The 18,889-nt window shown below is 50.9% G+C and overlaps 3 protein-coding genes across 4 annotated transcripts; 1 reads left to right on the forward strand and 2 right to left on the reverse strand.

The window, feature by feature from the left end:
* Window positions 1–86: 86 nt before the first annotated feature.
* On the reverse strand, window positions 87–3,038 carry polr2g (RNA polymerase II subunit G). Its single transcript, XM_066718851.1, has 8 exons — window positions 2,881–3,038; window positions 2,286–2,395; window positions 2,004–2,163; window positions 1,778–1,828; window positions 1,421–1,486; window positions 1,273–1,344; window positions 1,090–1,123; window positions 87–322 (listed from the first exon to the last, which is right to left on the reverse strand). The coding sequence occupies exons 1-8, from the start codon at window positions 2,890–2,892 to the stop codon at window positions 309–311; spliced, it is 519 nt and encodes a 172-aa protein (XP_066574948.1). The 5' UTR covers window positions 2,893–3,038; the 3' UTR covers window positions 87–308.
* Window positions 3,039–3,208: 170 nt separating this feature from the next.
* On the reverse strand, window positions 3,209–10,426 carry pld7 (phospholipase D family, member 7). Of its 2 annotated transcripts, none has more exons than XM_066718852.1 (11): window positions 10,031–10,426; window positions 9,141–9,341; window positions 7,670–8,959; window positions 7,342–7,526; window positions 6,936–7,119; window positions 6,543–6,657; window positions 6,162–6,289; window positions 5,758–5,964; window positions 5,299–5,601; window positions 5,088–5,187; window positions 3,209–4,915 (listed from the first exon to the last, which is right to left on the reverse strand). In XM_066718852.1, exons 1-11 carry the CDS (start codon window positions 10,109–10,111, stop codon window positions 4,728–4,730), a joined length of 2,982 nt encoding a protein of 993 aa, XP_066574949.1. In that variant the 5' UTR covers window positions 10,112–10,426; the 3' UTR covers window positions 3,209–4,727. The 2 variants fall into 2 exon arrangements, with proteins under 2 accessions (XP_066574949.1, XP_066574950.1); XM_066718853.1 differs by lacking the exon at window positions 10,031–10,426 and adding an exon at window positions 9,776–10,009.
* A 1,626-nt stretch (window positions 10,427–12,052) lies between these two features.
* Window positions 12,053–18,710, forward strand: gpr137 (G protein-coupled receptor 137). The gene is made up of 8 exons (XM_066718855.1): window positions 12,053–12,599; window positions 13,198–13,843; window positions 14,162–14,211; window positions 14,592–14,805; window positions 14,979–15,128; window positions 15,451–15,579; window positions 15,718–15,836; window positions 17,181–18,710. The coding sequence occupies exons 2-8, from the start codon at window positions 13,460–13,462 to the stop codon at window positions 17,299–17,301; spliced, it is 1,167 nt and encodes a 388-aa protein (XP_066574952.1). The 5' UTR covers window positions 12,053–12,599; window positions 13,198–13,459; the 3' UTR covers window positions 17,302–18,710.
* The last annotated feature ends 179 nt before the right edge of the window (window positions 18,711–18,889 follow it).

The raw sequence follows: 18,889 nt of genomic DNA on the forward strand, positions 1-18,889 counted from the left end.
CAGCCCATGACAGTCTGGACTACACAGTTCCTCCCTGTGTATCTATACCCTGTTTATAATGAAGGAGAAACTCAAAATTCAACAACTACAGAAAAACACTTTTATTAAAACATTTTACAATCTCTAGAGGAAATTGCGGCACAGGCCGTCAACACAGACAGCAATGCTATAACAGCGGTATAACAAAAGCATGGTATGTGTATATGAATGTGTATGTGTGTGCTGGTGCGTGTGTTAGGGCAAGGAATGCTAAATCCTGACAGCTTATAAAAATATAACTCTCTATTGCAGTTCTTCCTGCAGAAACATCAGCTGACGAGACCTGGAGGGAGAGAGAGAGGGTGTCAGTCTGTTATTTTTCACTTAAAAACAGTTACAATGGGTGCTGTCAGAATAGGTGGCTGTAGTAACAGTACAGTAGAATAGTGCTGTTACAATAGGGGGCTGTAGTAACAGTGCAGTAAAATAGTGCTGTTCCAATAGGGGGCTGTAGTAACAGTACAGTAAAATAGTGCTGTTACAATAGGGGGCTGTAGTAACAGTACAGTAGGATACTGCTGTTCCAATAGGGGGCTGTAGTAACAGTACAGTAAAATAGTGCTGTTACAATAGGGGGCTGTAGTAACAGTGCAGTAGGATACTGCTGTTCCAATAGGGGGCTGTAGTAACAGTACAGTAGGATACTGCTGTTCCAATAGGGGGCTGTAGTAACAGTGCAGTAGAATAGTGCTGTTACAATAGGGGGCTGTAGTAACAGTGCAGTAGGATACTGCTGTTACAATAGGGGGCTGTAGTAACAGTACAGTAGAATAGTGCTGTTACAATAGGGGGCTGTAGTAACAGTGCAGTAGAATAGTGCTGTTCCAATAGGGGGCTGTAGTAACAGTGCAGTAGAATAGTGCTGTTCCAATAGGGGGCTGTAGTAACAGTGCAGTAGAATAGTGCTGTTCCAATAGGGGGCTGTAGTAACAGTGCAGTAGAGTAGTGCTGTTCCAATAGGGGGCTGTAGTAACAGTACAGTAGAATAGTGCTGTTACAATAGGGGACTGTAGTAAAAGGACACCAAAAGTGACAGGAACAATGACTTACCCAGATAATCATCCATCAGGGAACCAATGGCAAACTGAAACACAGAGAGGGGGAGGAGTTAATGTTTGACAGGAAGACAATCCCTACCTCTGCTCTCTCCTTCCCACTCTCCAACAGCAGCAGCAGCAGCAGCAGCAGCCTCCTCCTCCTCCTCCTCCCCCCTGCCCACTCCCTCTGACTCACAATGTCGTTCTTGTCCACTCTGGTTCCTACGATCTTCAGTCTGATCTCATCGTCCTGCTGGATCACAATGTCCTGCAGAGAGAGACAGTCAGTGACACAGGACACACACACTCACACTGACACTCACACTGACACTCACACACCTTACCTCGTCCACAGTCTTGTAGCAGGGAGGGTTGGAGTTGGGGTCAAACTCCATCTCTGATGGGATGGACTGAAAACACATGCAGGAAGGGAGAGAGAGAGAAAGACAGAAGCAGTCAGGGCTCTGGAGTGGAGGGTTGTGGGGTCAGTCCCAGGTGGGGGACACTGCTGTTGTACCCTTGAGCAAGACACTGTACCTAGATTGCTCCAGTACAAACCCAGCTGTATAAATGGGTAATTCCATGGAATATGTGTGATATGGGCGTCTGCTAAGAAATAAAAGAACACAAAAAAAATAACAGGACGGGACACAGACATTGCAGAGAATCTGATCCAGTGGAGAGAATCGGTTTAAACTCACATGGCGAGAGATGAAGCACGACATGGGCCCGATCTCGGTGAAGAGCCCCACCTGCAGTGAGGGAGGGGGGAGAAAAGGAGAGGAAAGTTCTTTATATTTCATTTCCTTCAATACAGGTAGCCTAGCACCGGTCAGTCAGTCCGAGCGGCTGTATCTCAGTCCGTCAGTCAGTCAGTCAGTGTGGCTGTATCTCAGTCCATCAGTCAGTATCACACCGGTCACTGACCTTGTTGACCTGGGTGACCACGGCATCCACCACCTCGCCCTTGAAGGGCCGGAACACGATGGCCTTGTACTTGACGGGGTACAGCACGAAGCCCCGGCCCGGCTGGATCACCCCCGCACCGATGTTGTCGATAGTCGTCACAGCGATAACAAAGCCATACCTGTCCAGAGAGAGAGAGAGAGAGGTGAGTAGCAATCCAGTCCAGCACAGTATCGAATTGTACAGTGCAGTCGAGCATGACAACAGAACCAGGGAGTGCGGGGTGGGGGGGGCGACACTCACTTGCCCGTGCAGGTCCCCTCCACCTCAGTGAACAGCTTCTGCTTGACCGTGTTCAGCAGGTTGGGCCCGAAGTAACGCGGGTGGAGCAGGATCTCGTGCTCCAGGGAGATCTAAAGAAAGAGAGAGAGAGAGAGAGGGAGAGAGAGAGAGAGAGAGAGAGAGAGATGCTATGTGAGGAAACTCAGTGTAAATGTCCAAGCAGTTCACTCACTGCACTGCACACATATACACACATACATATATATATATATATATATATATATATATATATATACATACATACATACATACACACACACACACACACACAGGGAGGTTCTTATAGGCAGGCAGACACATACATGCAGAAGCACCGTACAAGTACAAGCCCCGGGTCCATTGCGAAGGAACCGTCAGAGAGCCACAGCATTTACACATCATAAGCACAAGGACATTTCCTACAGAAAGGCACGTCTCTCTGTAAAGACCACTTTCATTACAACAGCACTCGGCTGATTTACGGGTCGCGGAGAAGAGCCCTCTCGGTAACCCTTGCGTTAGTCAATGCATCTGCTGCACCGCACCGACCCCCGCCAGCAGCGAGCCCACCACTTACGTGATAAAACATCGCGACCGTCTCTTAGGCTTCCAGCCACCAGCGGGGATTATTTGAACCCAAAACAACTAAACGTGTATTTGTGGTGTCAGACAGAACAATACAGCGCCGCCAGACTGGGTGAACTCTCCGCACTCCGTGACAAAACAACTTCCGGGATCAAACACTGCGTAGAAAGCATGCGACCTAATGGCGATGAACTCACTGGCGGCCATCTTGGTGAAGGCCTCGACCCACGTCACACTACCAGTAATCATAGGATACAGTTGTAAATACGGTGATCGCTGCCCGTGAAAACGCGACACATTAACTGCACATACGAACGACATTATAAGAAAAGGTTTATTTATGGGGGAGGAGGAGATACAACATGTACAACAAATGAAACGTGTGTACAGACATAATCTTCAAGCCCAGTGGTCCCCAGCTGAGGCACTCCGCTGACTAAACTCTGTTTGACCCGCTTGCTTCATCTGATCATTTCCAAGAGGTCAGGGAGTGATTTCAACACCTGTAGTCCAGTCCAGTCCAGTGCAGCATCTTATGCTTGATTACTTATTATATTGTTCCCTACAGTACAGTCACTAATCATATAACACCGCATACCACAGTCCTGTAGAATATATTTCATTTTTGTATACAGGAATACAGAACAGTTTTGTTTGTTACAGTATGGTATTGTATATTACATTATTACAATATTATACAGCACACACTGGTTTGTTACATTTTAATATAGCACACTACAGCACAGTGTATCGTAGTCAGGGCTCCATGTTTCGCACTTTTGGCCACAGCAGTTATGTGGACACAATGCACAGAACACAGGGCCCTGATGATAGTGGAGCACAGTGCAGTAGATGGGAGGAACAGCTGATAAAGGCAGTGGAGGACAGACAGACAGACAGACAGAACACAAGGTCACAGGAACACAGTCAACAAGTGAGATCAAGAAATAAAATAATAAAAAAATTAGCTGCGTCAAAAGGGCTTTGATTAACTTTGGCCATTATGAGCTTAACTGTAGCAAAAACCAGACAAACTGACAGACAGACACACCATATATATGTACAACCTATTTGAAAATAGAAAAAACAAACCACATTAAAAATTACATTTGTCCTTAAAAAATGGCTTAAATTCCGCGAATAATAGACAACCTGAAGTGCGTCTGTCCGCCTGAGGCCTAAGAGATGGACACTGCTGCTGTGACTAGCCCTACTGTTACCACAGTACAGGACACACACACACACACACACACACACTCTCTCACAAATATATATATATGCGCGCAAGGACAGACATACACACACACACACATGCTAACACACATTCTTCCAGTGGTCACCAAAGCACCAGGCAACCTCAGTAGCGCACAGTATCAAAAAAAGAAAAAAAGAACTGACTGAGTAAATAACTAACAACATCAATGTCACCTCTAAACTGCTGAACTGTTCTGATTATGCAGAGAGAGGGAGTTTGTTCCTTTAAAGAATATCTACACTGCATTTACATTGTTGTGTTTTGTGTGAGAGTGCATGGTAGTTAGCATGTACAGAGTGAGACCACTAATTTTGATGGTATCTGTGTGCTGTGTATGAGCGCTGAGTCCTGAGGTCCAGCAGGACTGGGTCTCCAGAGCCACAGTGGGCCAGCACCACTCCAGACCGGGCTCTGGCTGTGGGTGTGGGGAGTTATCTGTGTGTATAGGTGTGCCTATGTGTGGTGTGCAGTGTGTACAGTGTGTGGTGTCCACTGTGTGTGTGTGTGTGTGTGTGTGTGTATGTGTGTGGTATTCACTGTGTTCAGTGTGTGTGTGTGTGTGGCATTTTCTGTGTTCAGTGTGCCTACGTGTGCTTGCCGCAGAGCTGGGTGTGCTCGGCACGCAGGGGCGTGGTGTAGCTGGACTCCCAGTCCCTCTGGAACACAGCCTGCAGCTCCCCCCGCAGCCCCCCTGCCGGCCCCCTGGTCTGGTTCACTACCATGCCCACACCTGCCGTCTGCGTGAAGTAATCCTCTGACCAGTTAGAGGTTCCTGGGTGGGGGAACACAGGAGCACAGAAACACAAAGTGAGAACTCTGTACAGGGTGTGTAGAGTAGGAGCTGTGCAGTGTAAGGGGTGTGTAGAGTAGTGTACAGGGTGTGTAGGTTTGTGTACAGGGTGTGTAGTGTAGTGTACGGGGGGTGTAGTGTACAGGTTGTGTACCTATGTAGGCGACTCTGTCCGTCACCAGGTACTTGGCGTGGTTCACCCTGGAGAAGGGGATCTGCTGCTGAGCCTCACTGGAGGGAACCTGGAAAACTCGCTACAACAGAGAGCAGCAGTCAGACGCAGCCGCCACAACACAACAGACTGAAATAGAGAGAGAGAGAGCGAGAGACACACACAGTGACTGACACACACAGGCCCAGCTCACCACGTGTATGTTGCAGCTCAGGGGTGGCTCCTGCAGGACGGCGAGGGACCGCAGGTACACGAACATGGCTGGGGGGGAGTGCGCCCAGCAGCTGACCAGAAGGCGAACCTCCACCCCCCCACAGCCCGCCGCCCGCAGCGCCCCGTCCAGCACTGGCCAGAACCGGGCCGGCTGCTGGAACTGCGAGGAGGGCAGGAAGTCCATCACCGACACGAATACGATGCGTCGAGCGTCCCCGATCGCACCCTCAATGGCCGCCAGGTCGTCCGTGCGTCCATGTGCCAGCAGTGGGGGCGGGGAGCTCTGCGGACGGACAGACAGAGGAGAGGGAGAGAGAGCGAGCGAGAGAGAGAGAGAAGGACAGACGGACAGACAGAGGATAGATAGAGACATGCCATCAGAAGGACAGACAGAGAGACATTAACACCCCCAGACAGACAGAAAGACAGAGACACTCACAGACAGGTAGACAGTGGCCGGGTGGCCGTTGAGCCGGAGCTCCAGGGGGCGCTGTGCTCTGGAGAGGGCGCGGTAGTGGAGCGGCCAGTGGGGGGGCAGGGCAGGTGGGTGCTCAGGGGAGCCCAGGGCCCAGTACACCTGGAACAGCTGAGACACGTCCTGCGCCAGACAGCTGCAGTTCCTGATCAGCACCCCCAGCTCCTTTACCTGCAGTAAAAGAGACAGGGAGGAAAGGAGACAGTGAGGGGGGGAGAGAAGGGGAAGGATTCAGGGGGAAAAAGGGAGGGCAGGGAGAGAGAGAGGGTAAAATATTAAGTTAAAAATAATCACTGAGAGGCACAGCAAGGCCAGGGAGGGGGGAGAGGTCAGGGGAGAGAGAGAGGGAGAGAGGGAGGGAGGTGTACCTGGGTGAGGGAGCGCCAGTCCATGTTGGCGCTGCCAATGTAGGCGTGCTCGTTGTCCAGCACCCACAGCTTGGTGTGCACGATGCCCCCGGTCAGGTTCTTCAGCTCCACGCTGCGCACCTCCGCACCTGCGCAAGAGGCCCACGTACTTAACATCTTACTGCATTCATCCATCCATTCTCCTCACTGTGTGTGTCAGCTGTGCATTCCTAGAACTACAAATGCTTCAACTACAACCCTGAGTAAGACTACTTCTAGTGCCATTCCTGCTCCTGCTCACACTACTCTGCATTAATGTCACACCTGAAATGACACGGAGAAGAACACACGGCACTTATTCCACCACCGCTGCTCCCCACAGCACCCCCCCCGGCCCCGTACCCGCGGCCGCCAGCTCCTCAGTGTCCCGGGTGTAGCTCTGGGGCCCATTGACGGCGATGCGCAGCCGGACCCCCCGCGACTGCAGCCCCTTCAGCTGCTCAAAGATGCGCTGGCCCTGCAGGACACGCACAGACACACGCAGACAGAAAGACAGGCAGACACACAAGAACACAGTGAGACAAATTAGTGTAGTCCATCAATATAAACTGGTATTTTATCCATCTTCCTATCCACCTCTCCACTTCCTCCCTCTCTCCCCCTCTTCTCCATCCAATCCCTCTCTCCCCTTCTCCCTTTGCAATCCCTCCTCCCCTCAAATCTCTCTCTCTCTCTCTCTCTCTCTCTCTCTCTCTCTCTCAACCCCAATCCCCCAACCCCCCCAAGTGTCTGTACCGGCAGTGCGCTAGGCAGGGGGCCACCCGTGTCGGTGTCCCTCAGGGTGAAGTAGAAGGCAGCGATGTTGACGCTGTGATTGGCCGAGCGGAGCAGGCCCTCCCAGGCTTCGGCAATGGAGGGCAGGAGAGGGGCCTGGGGGCCAAAATTAAGCCCCTCAGGGAGACTCTCCACCAGGGACAGGCTGACAGAGGAACACAGACAGACGGAGAGAAAATACACACAAAGACAGCTGTTAGACACTAAGACTACACTTCACAGCATAAACGGTATAAGGCATCTGAGAAACACCTGATCATAGATACTGTTTACACTACAGAGTTAAAGAGAATAAGAGGGAGAGGGAGAGCAAGAGAATTGACAAAGAAATTAATTGAGAGAGAGGGGGAGAGAGAGCTGGCCCTACCTGCAGTCAGTGCTACAGGGCTCCTGGCCCCAGGGCCCACCCGCCCACAGCCAGTCCAGGTCCATCTGGCCCACCAGCGCACCCAAGGGGGGGGGTAGCCCGGCATGCCACACATACAGCCCTGCCCCCCCTGAGATCAGCAGCAAGGGGAGGAGACAGAGCAGCGCTGAGCAGCAGCGCCACACCTGCAGAGAGAGGGGAGAGGGTCAGCTTCTACAGGGCAGTGTTCATATTCCACAGCGCACGTGGACATTTATTTTTTGGAAATGAATTGAAAAAGACAGAGGTTTGAGGAGGGGAGGCCCTGGGAGCAGATCCTGTGACTCACCCGGCCCTTTCCCCTCTGCTTCCTGGGCTCGGGGGCGGGGTCAGCTGCCAAGGCTGCCTCCACTTTCTCGGCTCCTGCCTTCAAGGCCGCATGCTTCCTCCTGGCCCTGACTATGACCCTGGCTGGCTCCCCACTGCCGGCTCCAACTTTAAAGACGGCCTCCTCTCTCCAGCCCTGGGAGGCCCGGGGGGCCTCTCCTCGCGCCTCCGACTTCAAGGCCACTGCCTCTAACTCTCTTTCTTTCTCTGAGGCAGCGGCAACTCTCCTGGGTCTCCCTCTCTGACCCACAGGGTCAGCCACAGCCTCTCCCTTCGAACCGGGCTCAGAGACAGCGGACCCCACCTCCTGCCTCTCCCCCTTCGTTACAGGAGGCAGCAGTGCCCTCTGCGAAAGCGGGATGTCTGTCTTGGGTCTGGCTGATCTGCCCCTCTCTGCCTCTGAGACAGGTGGTACCTCCTCCCTCTCCTCCTCTCTCTCTGGGACAGCAGACCCAGTCTCCCTCTCCTCCTCTCTCTCTGGGGCAGTGGTCCCGGTCTCCCGCTCCCTCCCCACCTGCAGCCCCCGGCTCGGTCTACCCCTCCTGGTTGGGGACAGGTCAGCGCTGGGCTGGTCAGGCTGCTGGGCCGCCTCGGGCCTCAGGATGGGTCGAGCCGGGCCCATCTCCGCCCTCAGCGCCGGTCGGGGGGTGAGCAGACTGTGGTGCCCCGCCCCTTCCTCCTCCTCCTCCTCCACTCCCGATGCACGGTGGGGCGCAACGGGGGGCAGGTGTGGGGTGGCCTGCCAGGGGAATAGGACGACTCGGGGGGTGACAGGGTCCAAGGTGAGAGGTGGAGTGTCCTTGGCGGGTTTGGGCGGCTCTGGTTCAGGCCCCGAGCCTCCCACTCTTTTGGGCTCCGTAGGCCCGGTCTGCTTCTCCAGCGCCCGGGGGGGCACAGCGGCGGGGCGTTGGGCGGGTCGGGCTGGAAGCAGGGTGGCGGGGGTCATAACCCCAGGCGGCATCTCAAGCCCGCCTTGTGCCCGGATCTCACTCAGAGCCGGCCTGCCCGTGGGGGGGGGCAGGGGGCTGGGGCGGGAGGTGGTCAGCTGGGCACCTGTGGCTCTCTCGGGGGGACGGGGGCGGCCGGTGGAGGGGTGGAAGGTCGGGATGCGGGAGGCTGGGGGTCTTGTGGTCAGGGCAGGGGTGCCGGTGGGCTCCTCTCCCTCCATCTCTTCTCTCTCCCCTACATCACTTTCTCCTTCATCCTCCTCCTCTCCCTCCATCTTCAGTCTGCGCAGCACCACAGTGGGAGACTAGAATCCACAGAACACAAAGCAGGGGTTTGAAAGAGAAAGAAAGCAAAGAACAAAAACACACTGAACAGCACAGTACACAGTACAGCACAGCACAGCATCCCAGTGAACTCTTTGGTAATGACTCCTACCTTAATGCACTAATTGGCACTCATTACCCGGGTGATTTGAGGGTGCTGACCTGCAGATGGCTGACCATGGTGTCCAGCGGGGGCTCCTTAAGAGGGGTCTTCTTGGGCCGCCCCCTGCGTTTGGCCTGGGACGGGGGCTCCGGCTCCACCTCCAGCTGTGCTTCGGGGTTTTTGGTCTTGGTTCTGGGGCGGGGAGGCAGGAAATCCTTGTCTTCCTCCGCCTCAGAGCGCTCCTCTGTCTCCCCTTCATCCTACATCACACACACAGAAATGAGACACACACACACACACACACACACACACACACACACACACACACACACCAGCGAGTGCATTAAAGCCGGAGACCGCCAGAGCGCAACAAAATCCGAGTCACCGTCACGCACTGACAGCATCAGCATCACCAAAACCACACACACCCACACACAGCACTGAGGAAAAAGTGCCGTAAAGTCGGCCCAATACCAAGACTGGTGCCGCCAACTCCCATCTAATTCAAGTATTATCACGCATTTATTAATTATGAACACCATTCGCATGGTGACAGCTCGTCCATAGCTGCTAAAAATAACCCCCAGTAATACTGCGCTTCAATATTTATCAAACAGTACTGCCTAGAAGTTACAAAGTATGTGCAGACCACAACAATAAGAAACAAATAATAACAATCATCATCTGTGACAACCTGCGACCAACTGCGCTGCACGCAAGGCGGATTCCTCCTCCCGGGCAGGTCCATGCTGTTACTCCCCAAAGTCCGCTAAGTCTGCGGATTTGTTGCGTGTGGATGATAGTCAGTGCGGCACTGGCGCTGCTGCTGCTCTTACTACGTGGCTTCGGAAGCGGTTGAGTGGAAAAAGCGAGTGAGGACTACCCCAAAAAAAAGAAAGGAAGGAAGAAGAAAAAAAAAGAGCCGAACGGGTCTGGTTTAAATACCCACCTCTGACAGCGAACTTTTCTCCCGCAGTCGCATCGACCGCCTCACTGGCGTCTCCAAACGGGCGGATCTGCGGCGCCCCATTGCCAGCCGTGTGTGTGATGGGTGTTAATATGTATATATATGTATATATATAAAATATCGTCAATGGAGAATGTTATAATTTAGCATCGGAGAGGGGGGGCAACAGTGCAAACTGTATCCGCCAATCCGCTTTCCCCTGCCGTGTTAAAGTAGTTACCGCGATAGGTCCGCCTCGCTGCCGCGCTGCTAACTCGGGCAGAGCCGTGTGTAACAGTAAGTGTGGCCGGTGGCCGGTGCGCACAGGCGGGCTGCGGCGGCTTCCTGTCGTGCGGAACAATTGGCGCTTCTGCAGCGGCTCTCACGCCAACCCCGAGCTCCCGCAGCACACCGCGCCGGCGGCAACAGCGCCCCCTGCGGCCACGGCAGAGTGGGGCTGCTCTGAACTGCGGCTGTTTGCGACGGCATAGGTGGTCATTAATGATCACAAGAACAATGTGCATACACCTCGTTAGTGATTATTATATGTACCTTGTCCCATGTTCCAGGGAATCACAGAGACGATTCATCCCCAGCATGCCCCGTTCTGAGACCAGGGTCCGAGCAGAGGCAGGAACTCACTGTTTCCCGAATAAAACCAAACCTGCGTTTGAACTGATACTGATTTCAACTGCAGGCAGGGGCGGTTCAAATAGTCGTATTTCGCTAAGCATATATATATATATATATATATATATATATATATATATATATATATATATATATATAATACATATACGATTTCAGTTCCTACCTACCACGTATTCATATACTTACAATATGAACACGTATTCATTAAATAGCCTGTACTTTTATTGTATTATTATTTATCTTATTGCTGTATTATTCAGGCGTATAGCCACTCAAGGACCATTGAGCTTCATTAAGACACTGTATTTCCCAAGTGATTGAAATGTATTTATGTGTCAATCTTTTTTTCTTATATAGCGCCTTTCGCAGGGTAGTCACAAAGCGCTTTACATAATGATACACATACTACAACCAAATCAATACATAAAATATACCTTTAACAGTTTCAATAACATAAAATAAACCAACATTAAATAAACGAAATTAAAATAAGGTAAACCATAAGTCACGGAGGAGAGAAAAACAGAAACTCCTATGGATGCATCGTTATGTCAGACTATATGTGTAACTTTAATGCTGTAATCCCCATTACAGTCTGTCTCATAGATCTCATCGGGATCATTATATCAATATACTGTTTATTTGGTTAAAGTATTTTACATTTCTTAAAATAAAACAATTCCAATTTTAATACTTATGATTAAAATCATTTAAAATATCAGTTCTTAAAATCACTTAAAAAATTTTAAAATCTTGTGATTTTTAACAAAACTAAAACAATTAACTTTAAAATAAACGTGCTCAAATCAAATAAACAAAACGTGATAAAAGCAAAAACTGCACACCAACAAAAAAGTCAAATACATTGAAAATAACTGAAAATGCATTAGACAAAATAAAGAAACAATTAAAAAGGAAAAAATAAAAAACAAACAAAAAAAGTCTAATGCATTTTAAATTAAACCCAAAACGGTCAATGTATTTGACAACAAAATATAACAAAACTATACCTAAAAAGCCCTAAACAATGTGATTTAAAAACATCATCATTATATCAATATGTCGGTTCTTCCGCCCCGCCGGGGGGCGCTGCTCCTCCTTCCCGCTCCCTCTCCCCGGCCGGGCGCCGCTTTCCCGCCGGGCTCGGCAGCGGGGGAGTCCGATTTGAATTTCAAAATCTCCCGAGGTGCCCGGACGGGGACGCGCGATTGGACGGAGCGCTTACACGCCACGTGACTGTGGTGGAAGCCTGATTCCGGGCGCCATATTGAAAAGGGTGAACTGCTGCCGCTCGTATTTACGCGCATCCATAAATACACACACGGGATAGACACAGTGTAAAACAAAGGTATTAATCACAGGATTACCCATTTCAAGACGCATTTACAATGCACAAAATATGTCGTGCGTTTGTAAATATAGTTTTAATATATAAATATATATATATACACATATTCTGAAACGGAGTTTAAATGTCAGAGTTTCGTGCTTTTTCATCGTTGATAGTGAACACTCATGATTTAGTTTAAAATGCTATACAGAGTGTTTTTTTGTTATTAAACATAGTAGTAGTAGTGGTAATTATATGAACAGGCGTGCCGCTGTGCGCATGCTCACAGACTCGCCACCGCCGCGGGCTTGTTTACCTGCAGAACGTGTGTCTCGGTGCGCCTGCGCCGTTCTGCCCGATCTGTCAAAAACGCTGCGCCTGCACCGACATTCCCGAAACAGGACTCCGCCTCCAGCGTAGCGGCTTCCGCGCTGCTCGGCCCAGAGAGAGCCGGCGCTACGCAGGCAGCGCAAGAGTCGCAGACAGGGAAGCGGGTCGGGGATCGCGGTCGGAAGAAGCTGCGGAGGCGCTGGCAACTGGTTTCCGTGTGTTTTGTGAGGACGGTAAGGCACCCCAGCCCGCCGGGACACGGTAAGAACCTGTGAAATATGAATACATCACTGTTTTTATTGGACTGATGCACGGTTATCTGCGGATTTGCGTCTACAGCGGTTTAAAGGCTGCCGGCGGTGCTGTGTGAGTTGTAAACTGTGCCGGTGAGACAGTAACTGCAATGCTGTGACTAATTATTATTATTGGTATTATTAATGATAACCGAACTATAGATACGTATAAATCATCTCACTCTTATTTTCTCTCTATATATACACATTCAACTTTCTCTTTTGATTTCGATATGCAGCCGGCTGCGATTGATCTGCGCTCCGGCGTTACACAGTCACGTTACGCAGTGCATTTCCTCTATTTTGTGGCGAAAATCATATCAAAATACGGAACTTTCTTTACAATATTACAGCATATACTGAGTCACATTTATTGCAATGGTAGAAATAGCCTTAATATAAATCTACCTATGTCATGTGTTTGATGAGAGCACTATGTGCGAGATACTGGTATAACCATGTCAATTGTAATAATAATATTATTAATAATAAACAATGGTACTGTAACTGGCTCCAGTGCATGGCACAGTGTGTGGTAACTGGGTTGTGTTCCTGTGACTCTACAGCAGGATGTGAGACCCCATCAGAACTGCACTGGGATCACAGCACACTCGGTAGGAGCCAGTGCCAGGCCACACAGGGCTGAACCGGGCCGGAGCGGGGATCCACCGAACCCAGAGCCTCGGAAACTCGGATCTGCGCCACATTGGAGTGGGATCAACAAACAGAACTGCCCCCCCCCCCCCCCAGACTGGACCCCCAGAGAAACCAGAGGGGCTGACCGGAGCCAGTGCTTGGGTCGCTCTCTGTTTCTGTGACGGTCAATCAATGGAGCCCCCGCCCCTCCGCCTGCTCAACTCTTCCTCCCCCCACCCCGAGCCGGCCCCGTGCCCCCTGCAGCCCGCCCTGCCCCCCTCGGTGCAGCTGGGGGTGACGGTGCTGTACACGGTGCTCTACGGCGCCCTCTTCCTGCTGGTGTATGCCCAGCTCTGGTTGCTGCTGCTGTCGGGCTACAAGCGCTGGAGCTACCAGAGCGGCTTCCTGTTCCTGTGCCTGCTGTGGGCGGGGCTGCGCACCACCCTGTTCGCCTTCTACTTCCGGGACACGCTGGCGGCCAATCACCTGCCAGGCCTCGCCCACTGGCTGCTGTACTGCTGCCCGGTGTGCCTGCAGTTCTTCACCCTCAGCCTCATCAACCTCTACTTCACACAGGTGAGGGGAGAGAGGGAAATGGAAGGGGGGATGAGGGAGTGAGGTGGAGATGGATGTTTATCTTTGGGTATGAATTTCAACATGGGAAGCTAACAGACCCAGACGCCTCCCCTTGAGAGCGGCCCTGACTGGAATAGCCAGACGCTGACGAGACCTGTTCTGTTTGTGTACAGATTCCCCACCAGCCTTATCATGCTGGGGAAGGACAGAGTTTGTCATATCTGTCCATGGAAGAGATAGTGTGTGCGCGTGAGTGCTCTTCTGACTCATGAGATACTGTCTTAACCTCTGTACCCTGTCTTCTGTCTCTTTCTCCAGGTGGTGTTCAAAGTGAGAGGGAAGTTCAGCGCTGAGCCCACTCGAGGCCTGTGAGTAGGATCTCTCACTGCTTCACTCACTAACTCTCTCGCTCCCTCACAGTCCACCACACTCTCTCTCTCTCTCTGTTTCTTACTGTGTCACTCGGACTCCCTTTTTCTACTGCTTGCATTTTCTAACTCTCCGTCACGCTCTGTCTCGCACACACACACGGACACACTCTCTCGCGCACGCACGCACGTACACACGGACACACTCTCTCGCACACGCACACGGACACACTCTCTGGCGCAAACCCACTCTTACACTCGGACACTTTCTCTCTTGCGCACGCACGCACACACACGCACTAACCACACAGTGCATCTGAATTATTGGTATAAATATGCTTTTCTGTTTCCCACTCATCCTCTCCCTCCCCTCTCCGCAGGGTGTGCGCGCGCTGGGTGTACGGTGGGGCCAGCGCAGTGTTCCTGAGTGTGAACGTGGTGTGCGCGGCGCTGGGGGGGGCGGGCTGGCGGCCGGTGCTGGTCAGGGTCCTGGTCAACGATTCACTCTTCATCCTGGAGGCCGTGGCCCTGGCTGCCTCCCTCCTCATCCTCACCCGCCTCGCCCCCCACACCAGCCTCTTCCTGCAGACACAGGTACCCCCAGTATAGTATACCATACAGACTACTGTAGTATACCAGTATAGACCAGTGCAGCATACCAGTATAACATCCATGACCAGTGTAGTGTTCTGTTATACACCACTACAGACCAGTATACAGTGGGTCTCACGTGCCCCTCCCTCCACCTCTCTCTCTCTCTCTCTCAGGGGACATCAGTGTGTCAGACAGCGGTGCTGGGTGTGGGTGTAATCCTGCTGTTCTCCAGCAGGGCATGCTATAACCTGGCTGTGCTGGTGCTTTCCCAGAGCCGCAGGGTGGAGGCCTTTGACTACGACTGGTACAACATCTCTGACCAGGTAGACGGGCACAGCGCGCCACACGGTGCCGTACGGGGTGGGGGGGTACCAGTGGTGGCTGGGTTTTCTACAGTGGGGAGTTGTACAGTGCAGTGCGTTGTACAGTGTGTATATTCAGTGCAGTGTGTTGAACAGTGTGTATGTACAGTGCAGTGCGTTGTACAGTGTGTATATTCAGTGCAGTGTGTTGAACAGTGTGTATGTAAAGTGCAGTGTGTTGTACAGTGTGTTGTACAGTGTGTATATTCAGTGCAGTGTGTTGTACAGTGTGTATATTCAGTGCAGTGTGTATTCACTGCCACGTGGCTCTGTGTCCCTGCAGGCGGACCTGCGCAGTGATCTGGGGGATCGGGGGTACCTGGTGTTCGGCCTGATCCTGCTGGTGTGGGAGCTGCTGCCCACCGCTCTGCTTATCGGCATCTTCAGAGTGCGCCGCCCCCCCCGTGACGACGTGAGCCCCTCTACCTTTTCCTCTCCCCTCCATCCCTCTCTCTACATCCCTTTGTGTAACACTAAGTTTCCCTCTCTCCATGCCTCACATCACACTGCATCACTCATTCCTTTCCCTCACTCTCTCTCTCCCTCTCAGGGCTGCAGTCCAGTGATAAACAGTCGTGGGCCACGATCCTATTTCTTTGATGACCCTCGGGGGGGAGGGGAGAGCGAGCCGGGGGCCCCCTGGGGACACACACCAGCTCCCCCGCCCAGGTAACCCACACACAAAGCGATGATGACACAAGAACATTTTTATATTTAGGAAACATATTTTAAAGCAGGACATACACTCACCTAAAGGATTATTAGGAACACCTGTTCAATTTCTCATTAATGCAATTATCTAACCAACCAATCACATGGCAGTTGCTTCAATGCATTTAGGGGTGTGGTCCTGGTCAAGACAATCTCCTGAACTCCAAACTGAATGTCTGAATGGGAAAGAAAGGTGATTTAAGCAATTTTGAGCGTGGCATGGTTGTTGGTGCCAGACGGACCAGTCTGAGTATTTCACAATCTGCTCAGTTACTGGGATTTTCACGCACAACCATTTCTAGGGTTTACAAAGAATGGTGTGAAAAGGGAAAAACATCCAGTATGCGGCAGTCCTGTGGGCGAAAATGCCTTGTTGATGCTAGAGGTCAGAGGAGAATGGGCCGACTGATTCAAGCTGATAGAAGAGCAACTTTGACTGAAATAACCACTCGTTACAACCGAGGTATGCAGCAAAGCATTTGTGAAGCCACAACACGTACAACCTTGAGGCGGATGGGCTACAACAGCAGAAGACCCCACCGGGTACCACTCATCTCCACTACAAATAGGAAAAAGAGGCTACAATTTGCACAAGCTCACCAAAATTGGACAGTTGAAGACTGGAAAAATGTTGCCTGGTCTGATGAGTCTCGATTTCTGTTGAGACATTCAGATGGTAGAGTCAGAATTTGGCGTAAACAGAATGAGAACATGGATCCATCATGCCTTGTTACCACTGTGCAGGCTGGTGGTGGTGGTGTAATGGTGTGGGGGATGTTTTCTTGGCACACTTTAGGCCCCTTAGTGCCAACTGGGCATCGTTTAAATGCCACGGCCTACCTGAGCATTGTTTCTGACCATGTCCATCCCTTTATGACCACCATGTACCCATCCTCTGATGGCTACTTCCAGCAGGATAATGCACCATGTCACAAAGGTCGAATCATTTCAAATTGGTTTCTTGAACATGACAATGAGTTCACTGTACTAAACTGGCCCCCACAGTCACCAGATCTCAACCCAATAGAGCATCTTTGGGATGTGGTGGAACGGGAGCTTCGTGCCCTGGATGTGCATCCCACAAATCTCCATCAACTGCAAGATGCTATCCTATCAATATGGGCCAACATTTCTAAAGAATGCTTTCAGCACCTTGTTGAATCAATGCCACGTAGAATTAAGGCAGTTCTGAAGGCGAAAGGGGGTCAAACACAGTATTAGTATGGTGTTCCTAATAATCCTTTAGGTGAGTGTATATATACCATTCTCTCTCTCTCTCTCTCTCTCTCTCTCTCTCTCTAGCTGGCACAGCTCTGGTGACGCCGTCTGGTTTGGCTCCAGTGAGACGGCGCCGCTGCTCTTTGCTAGGGAAAACCAACAGACCAATCAGCATCACTCCCTCTACTCCACCCCCCAGAACTGACCAATCGCAGTCGCAGCCTCTTTGCTTCATTCCGCAAGAACCAACCTTCGGCAAGCCAGTCTGTATTGCACTTCACCCGAGAGCCGCCCGATCACGGCGAGGATCTCTGCTCCCACCCCCTGAACACTGTCAGACAGTTGCATTCCCAGCCTGCACTCCTTTCAGAGCCAGCCATTCGGAGCCAGTCTCTGCATAACTCCCATCGCAGCACCCTCCCCACCCCCAAACACTTTCCAAACCCTGCAAGGCTCTGCAACTCCACCATTCAGAACTGACCAATCCATCCAGAGAAAAAATGTATCAGCAATGGTGGAACCTATCACCTCCTGGCAAGCACTCCTACCAGCCAATCAGCTGAGAGCGAGGAACCACCCATCACAGGAAGGCTGCCCAGCACGGTGCCTACGGGGTACAATAACCTGGAGCCATGGATTCTGGAGGGGCAGCTGCCACACTTACCCTCTTCAACTGGTACCCTTCCCTTGTCCTGAGAACTGACAAATCAGGGCAAAGTTCTCCACTCCCTACCCACAGAACAGGGCTTTCCCATCCAGAGTCTCAACTCCTTTCAGAACTGACCAATCGCAGCGAGCGTCTCCAACCCCACCCACCTCAGAACTGGGTCAGGAGAATGGACTGCTATTTCTCTTCACAGCATTCGGGTGAAGATTTCCAGTGTGTATTTAATCAGATTTATATTTTATACACGTTCGTGGAACGAGAGAAAGTCTCCCATTCCCTAAATTTGCACTGTTACTTTGTTGTTGTCGTAAAATATATGTATTTATATGCATCATTATACATGTTAAATGATAAGGGATTTTGATGAAGCTCAGGGTTCTCTGTAAAAATGACCAATGGTCCCTATAGGGAGTGTATACAGTGTCTGGAGTCTGTACAGGCATCTATACAAGTTCCAAAGTCAACACAGAGAGCAATGGTCCCCAGCCCTGCTTCCTAGAGAACCCCCTCCCCTGCTGGTTTTTGTTCTGAGCGTTTAATTACTTAATTGAACCTTAACCATCTGCTTAGTTATGACTTTTTAAATTGTGTAATAAGAGTTGGTTCTTTAAACAATTCTTAAACTTAAAACCCCTATGGTTTAAAATAATTAAAAGACTCTGATTTAGGAAATTAGTTCAATTAAGCGAGAGGTCAGTTGGAACAAAAACCAGCAGAGTAGGGGCTCCTCTAGAAGCAGGGTTGGGGACCCTGGACTCCGAGGACTCATAGGCCAGTAAAGATTGGGGGAGGATCCCCCTATATAATAAATACCTATGAATGTCATTGTATAGGAATTAACGCTTCTGCCTTACAGTTTATTAATAGTTACTTTTAAGATTACCATAGGCTTTTAATAATATTTAAGGAAACTATATGAAGTCAATAAATCCATTAACCCAATTAAATTCTGTGTTGGGGCCTGACTCTTGCGCTGTGCGGTTCCAGATCTTCCATGCCACGGCCCGACTTACACAGGGAGACTGGGTGCTGTACTACCTGAACGCACAGACAGAGACCATGTGATACTGTACTGACTGACTGACTACCTCTGTGGGACAGAAAGGCAGACAGACAGAGACACAGA

This window comes from Amia ocellicauda, chromosome 12 (assembly GCF_036373705.1).
Source record: "Amia ocellicauda isolate fAmiCal2 chromosome 12, fAmiCal2.hap1, whole genome shotgun sequence".
Lineage (NCBI taxonomy): Eukaryota > Metazoa > Chordata > Actinopteri > Amiiformes > Amiidae > Amia > Amia ocellicauda.

What these genes read in the sequence shown, in the direction of transcription:
- gpr137 (XM_066718855.1), top strand. Translation starts at nt 13,460, where the DNA reads ATGGAGCCCCCGCCCCTCCGCCTGCTCAACTCTTCCTCCCCCCACCCC. An exon ending in TCAACCTCTACTTCACACAG is followed by an intron (nt 13,844 to 14,161) that starts GTGAGGGGAGAG and finishes CTCTTTCTCCAG; the next exon opens with GTGGTGTTCAAAGTGAGAGG. An exon ending in GCCGCCCCCCCCGTGACGAC is followed by an intron (nt 15,580 to 15,717) that starts GTGAGCCCCTCT and finishes TCTCCCTCTCAG; the next exon opens with GGCTGCAGTCCAGTGATAAA.
- polr2g (XM_066718851.1), bottom strand. An exon ending in GAGGGGACCTGCACGGGCAA is followed by an intron (nt 2,164 to 2,285) that starts GTGAGTGTCGCC and finishes CTCTCTGGACAG; the next exon opens with GTATGGCTTTGTTATCGCTG. An exon ending in CGTGCTTCATCTCTCGCCAT is followed by an intron (nt 1,487 to 1,777) that starts GTGAGTTTAAAC and finishes ATGTGTTTTCAG; the next exon opens with TCCATCCCATCAGAGATGGA.
- pld7 (XM_066718852.1), bottom strand. Translation starts at nt 10,111, where the DNA reads ATGGGGCGCCGCAGATCCGCCCGTTTGGAGACGCCAGTGAGGCGGTCG. An exon ending in CCCTGCCTAGCGCACTGCCG is followed by an intron (nt 6,658 to 6,935) that starts GTACAGACACTT and finishes CGTGTCCTGCAG; the next exon opens with GGCCAGCGCATCTTTGAGCA. An exon ending in CGGCCACTGTCTACCTGTCT is followed by an intron (nt 5,602 to 5,757) that starts GTGAGTGTCTCT and finishes GTCCGTCCGCAG; the next exon opens with AGCTCCCCGCCCCCACTGCT.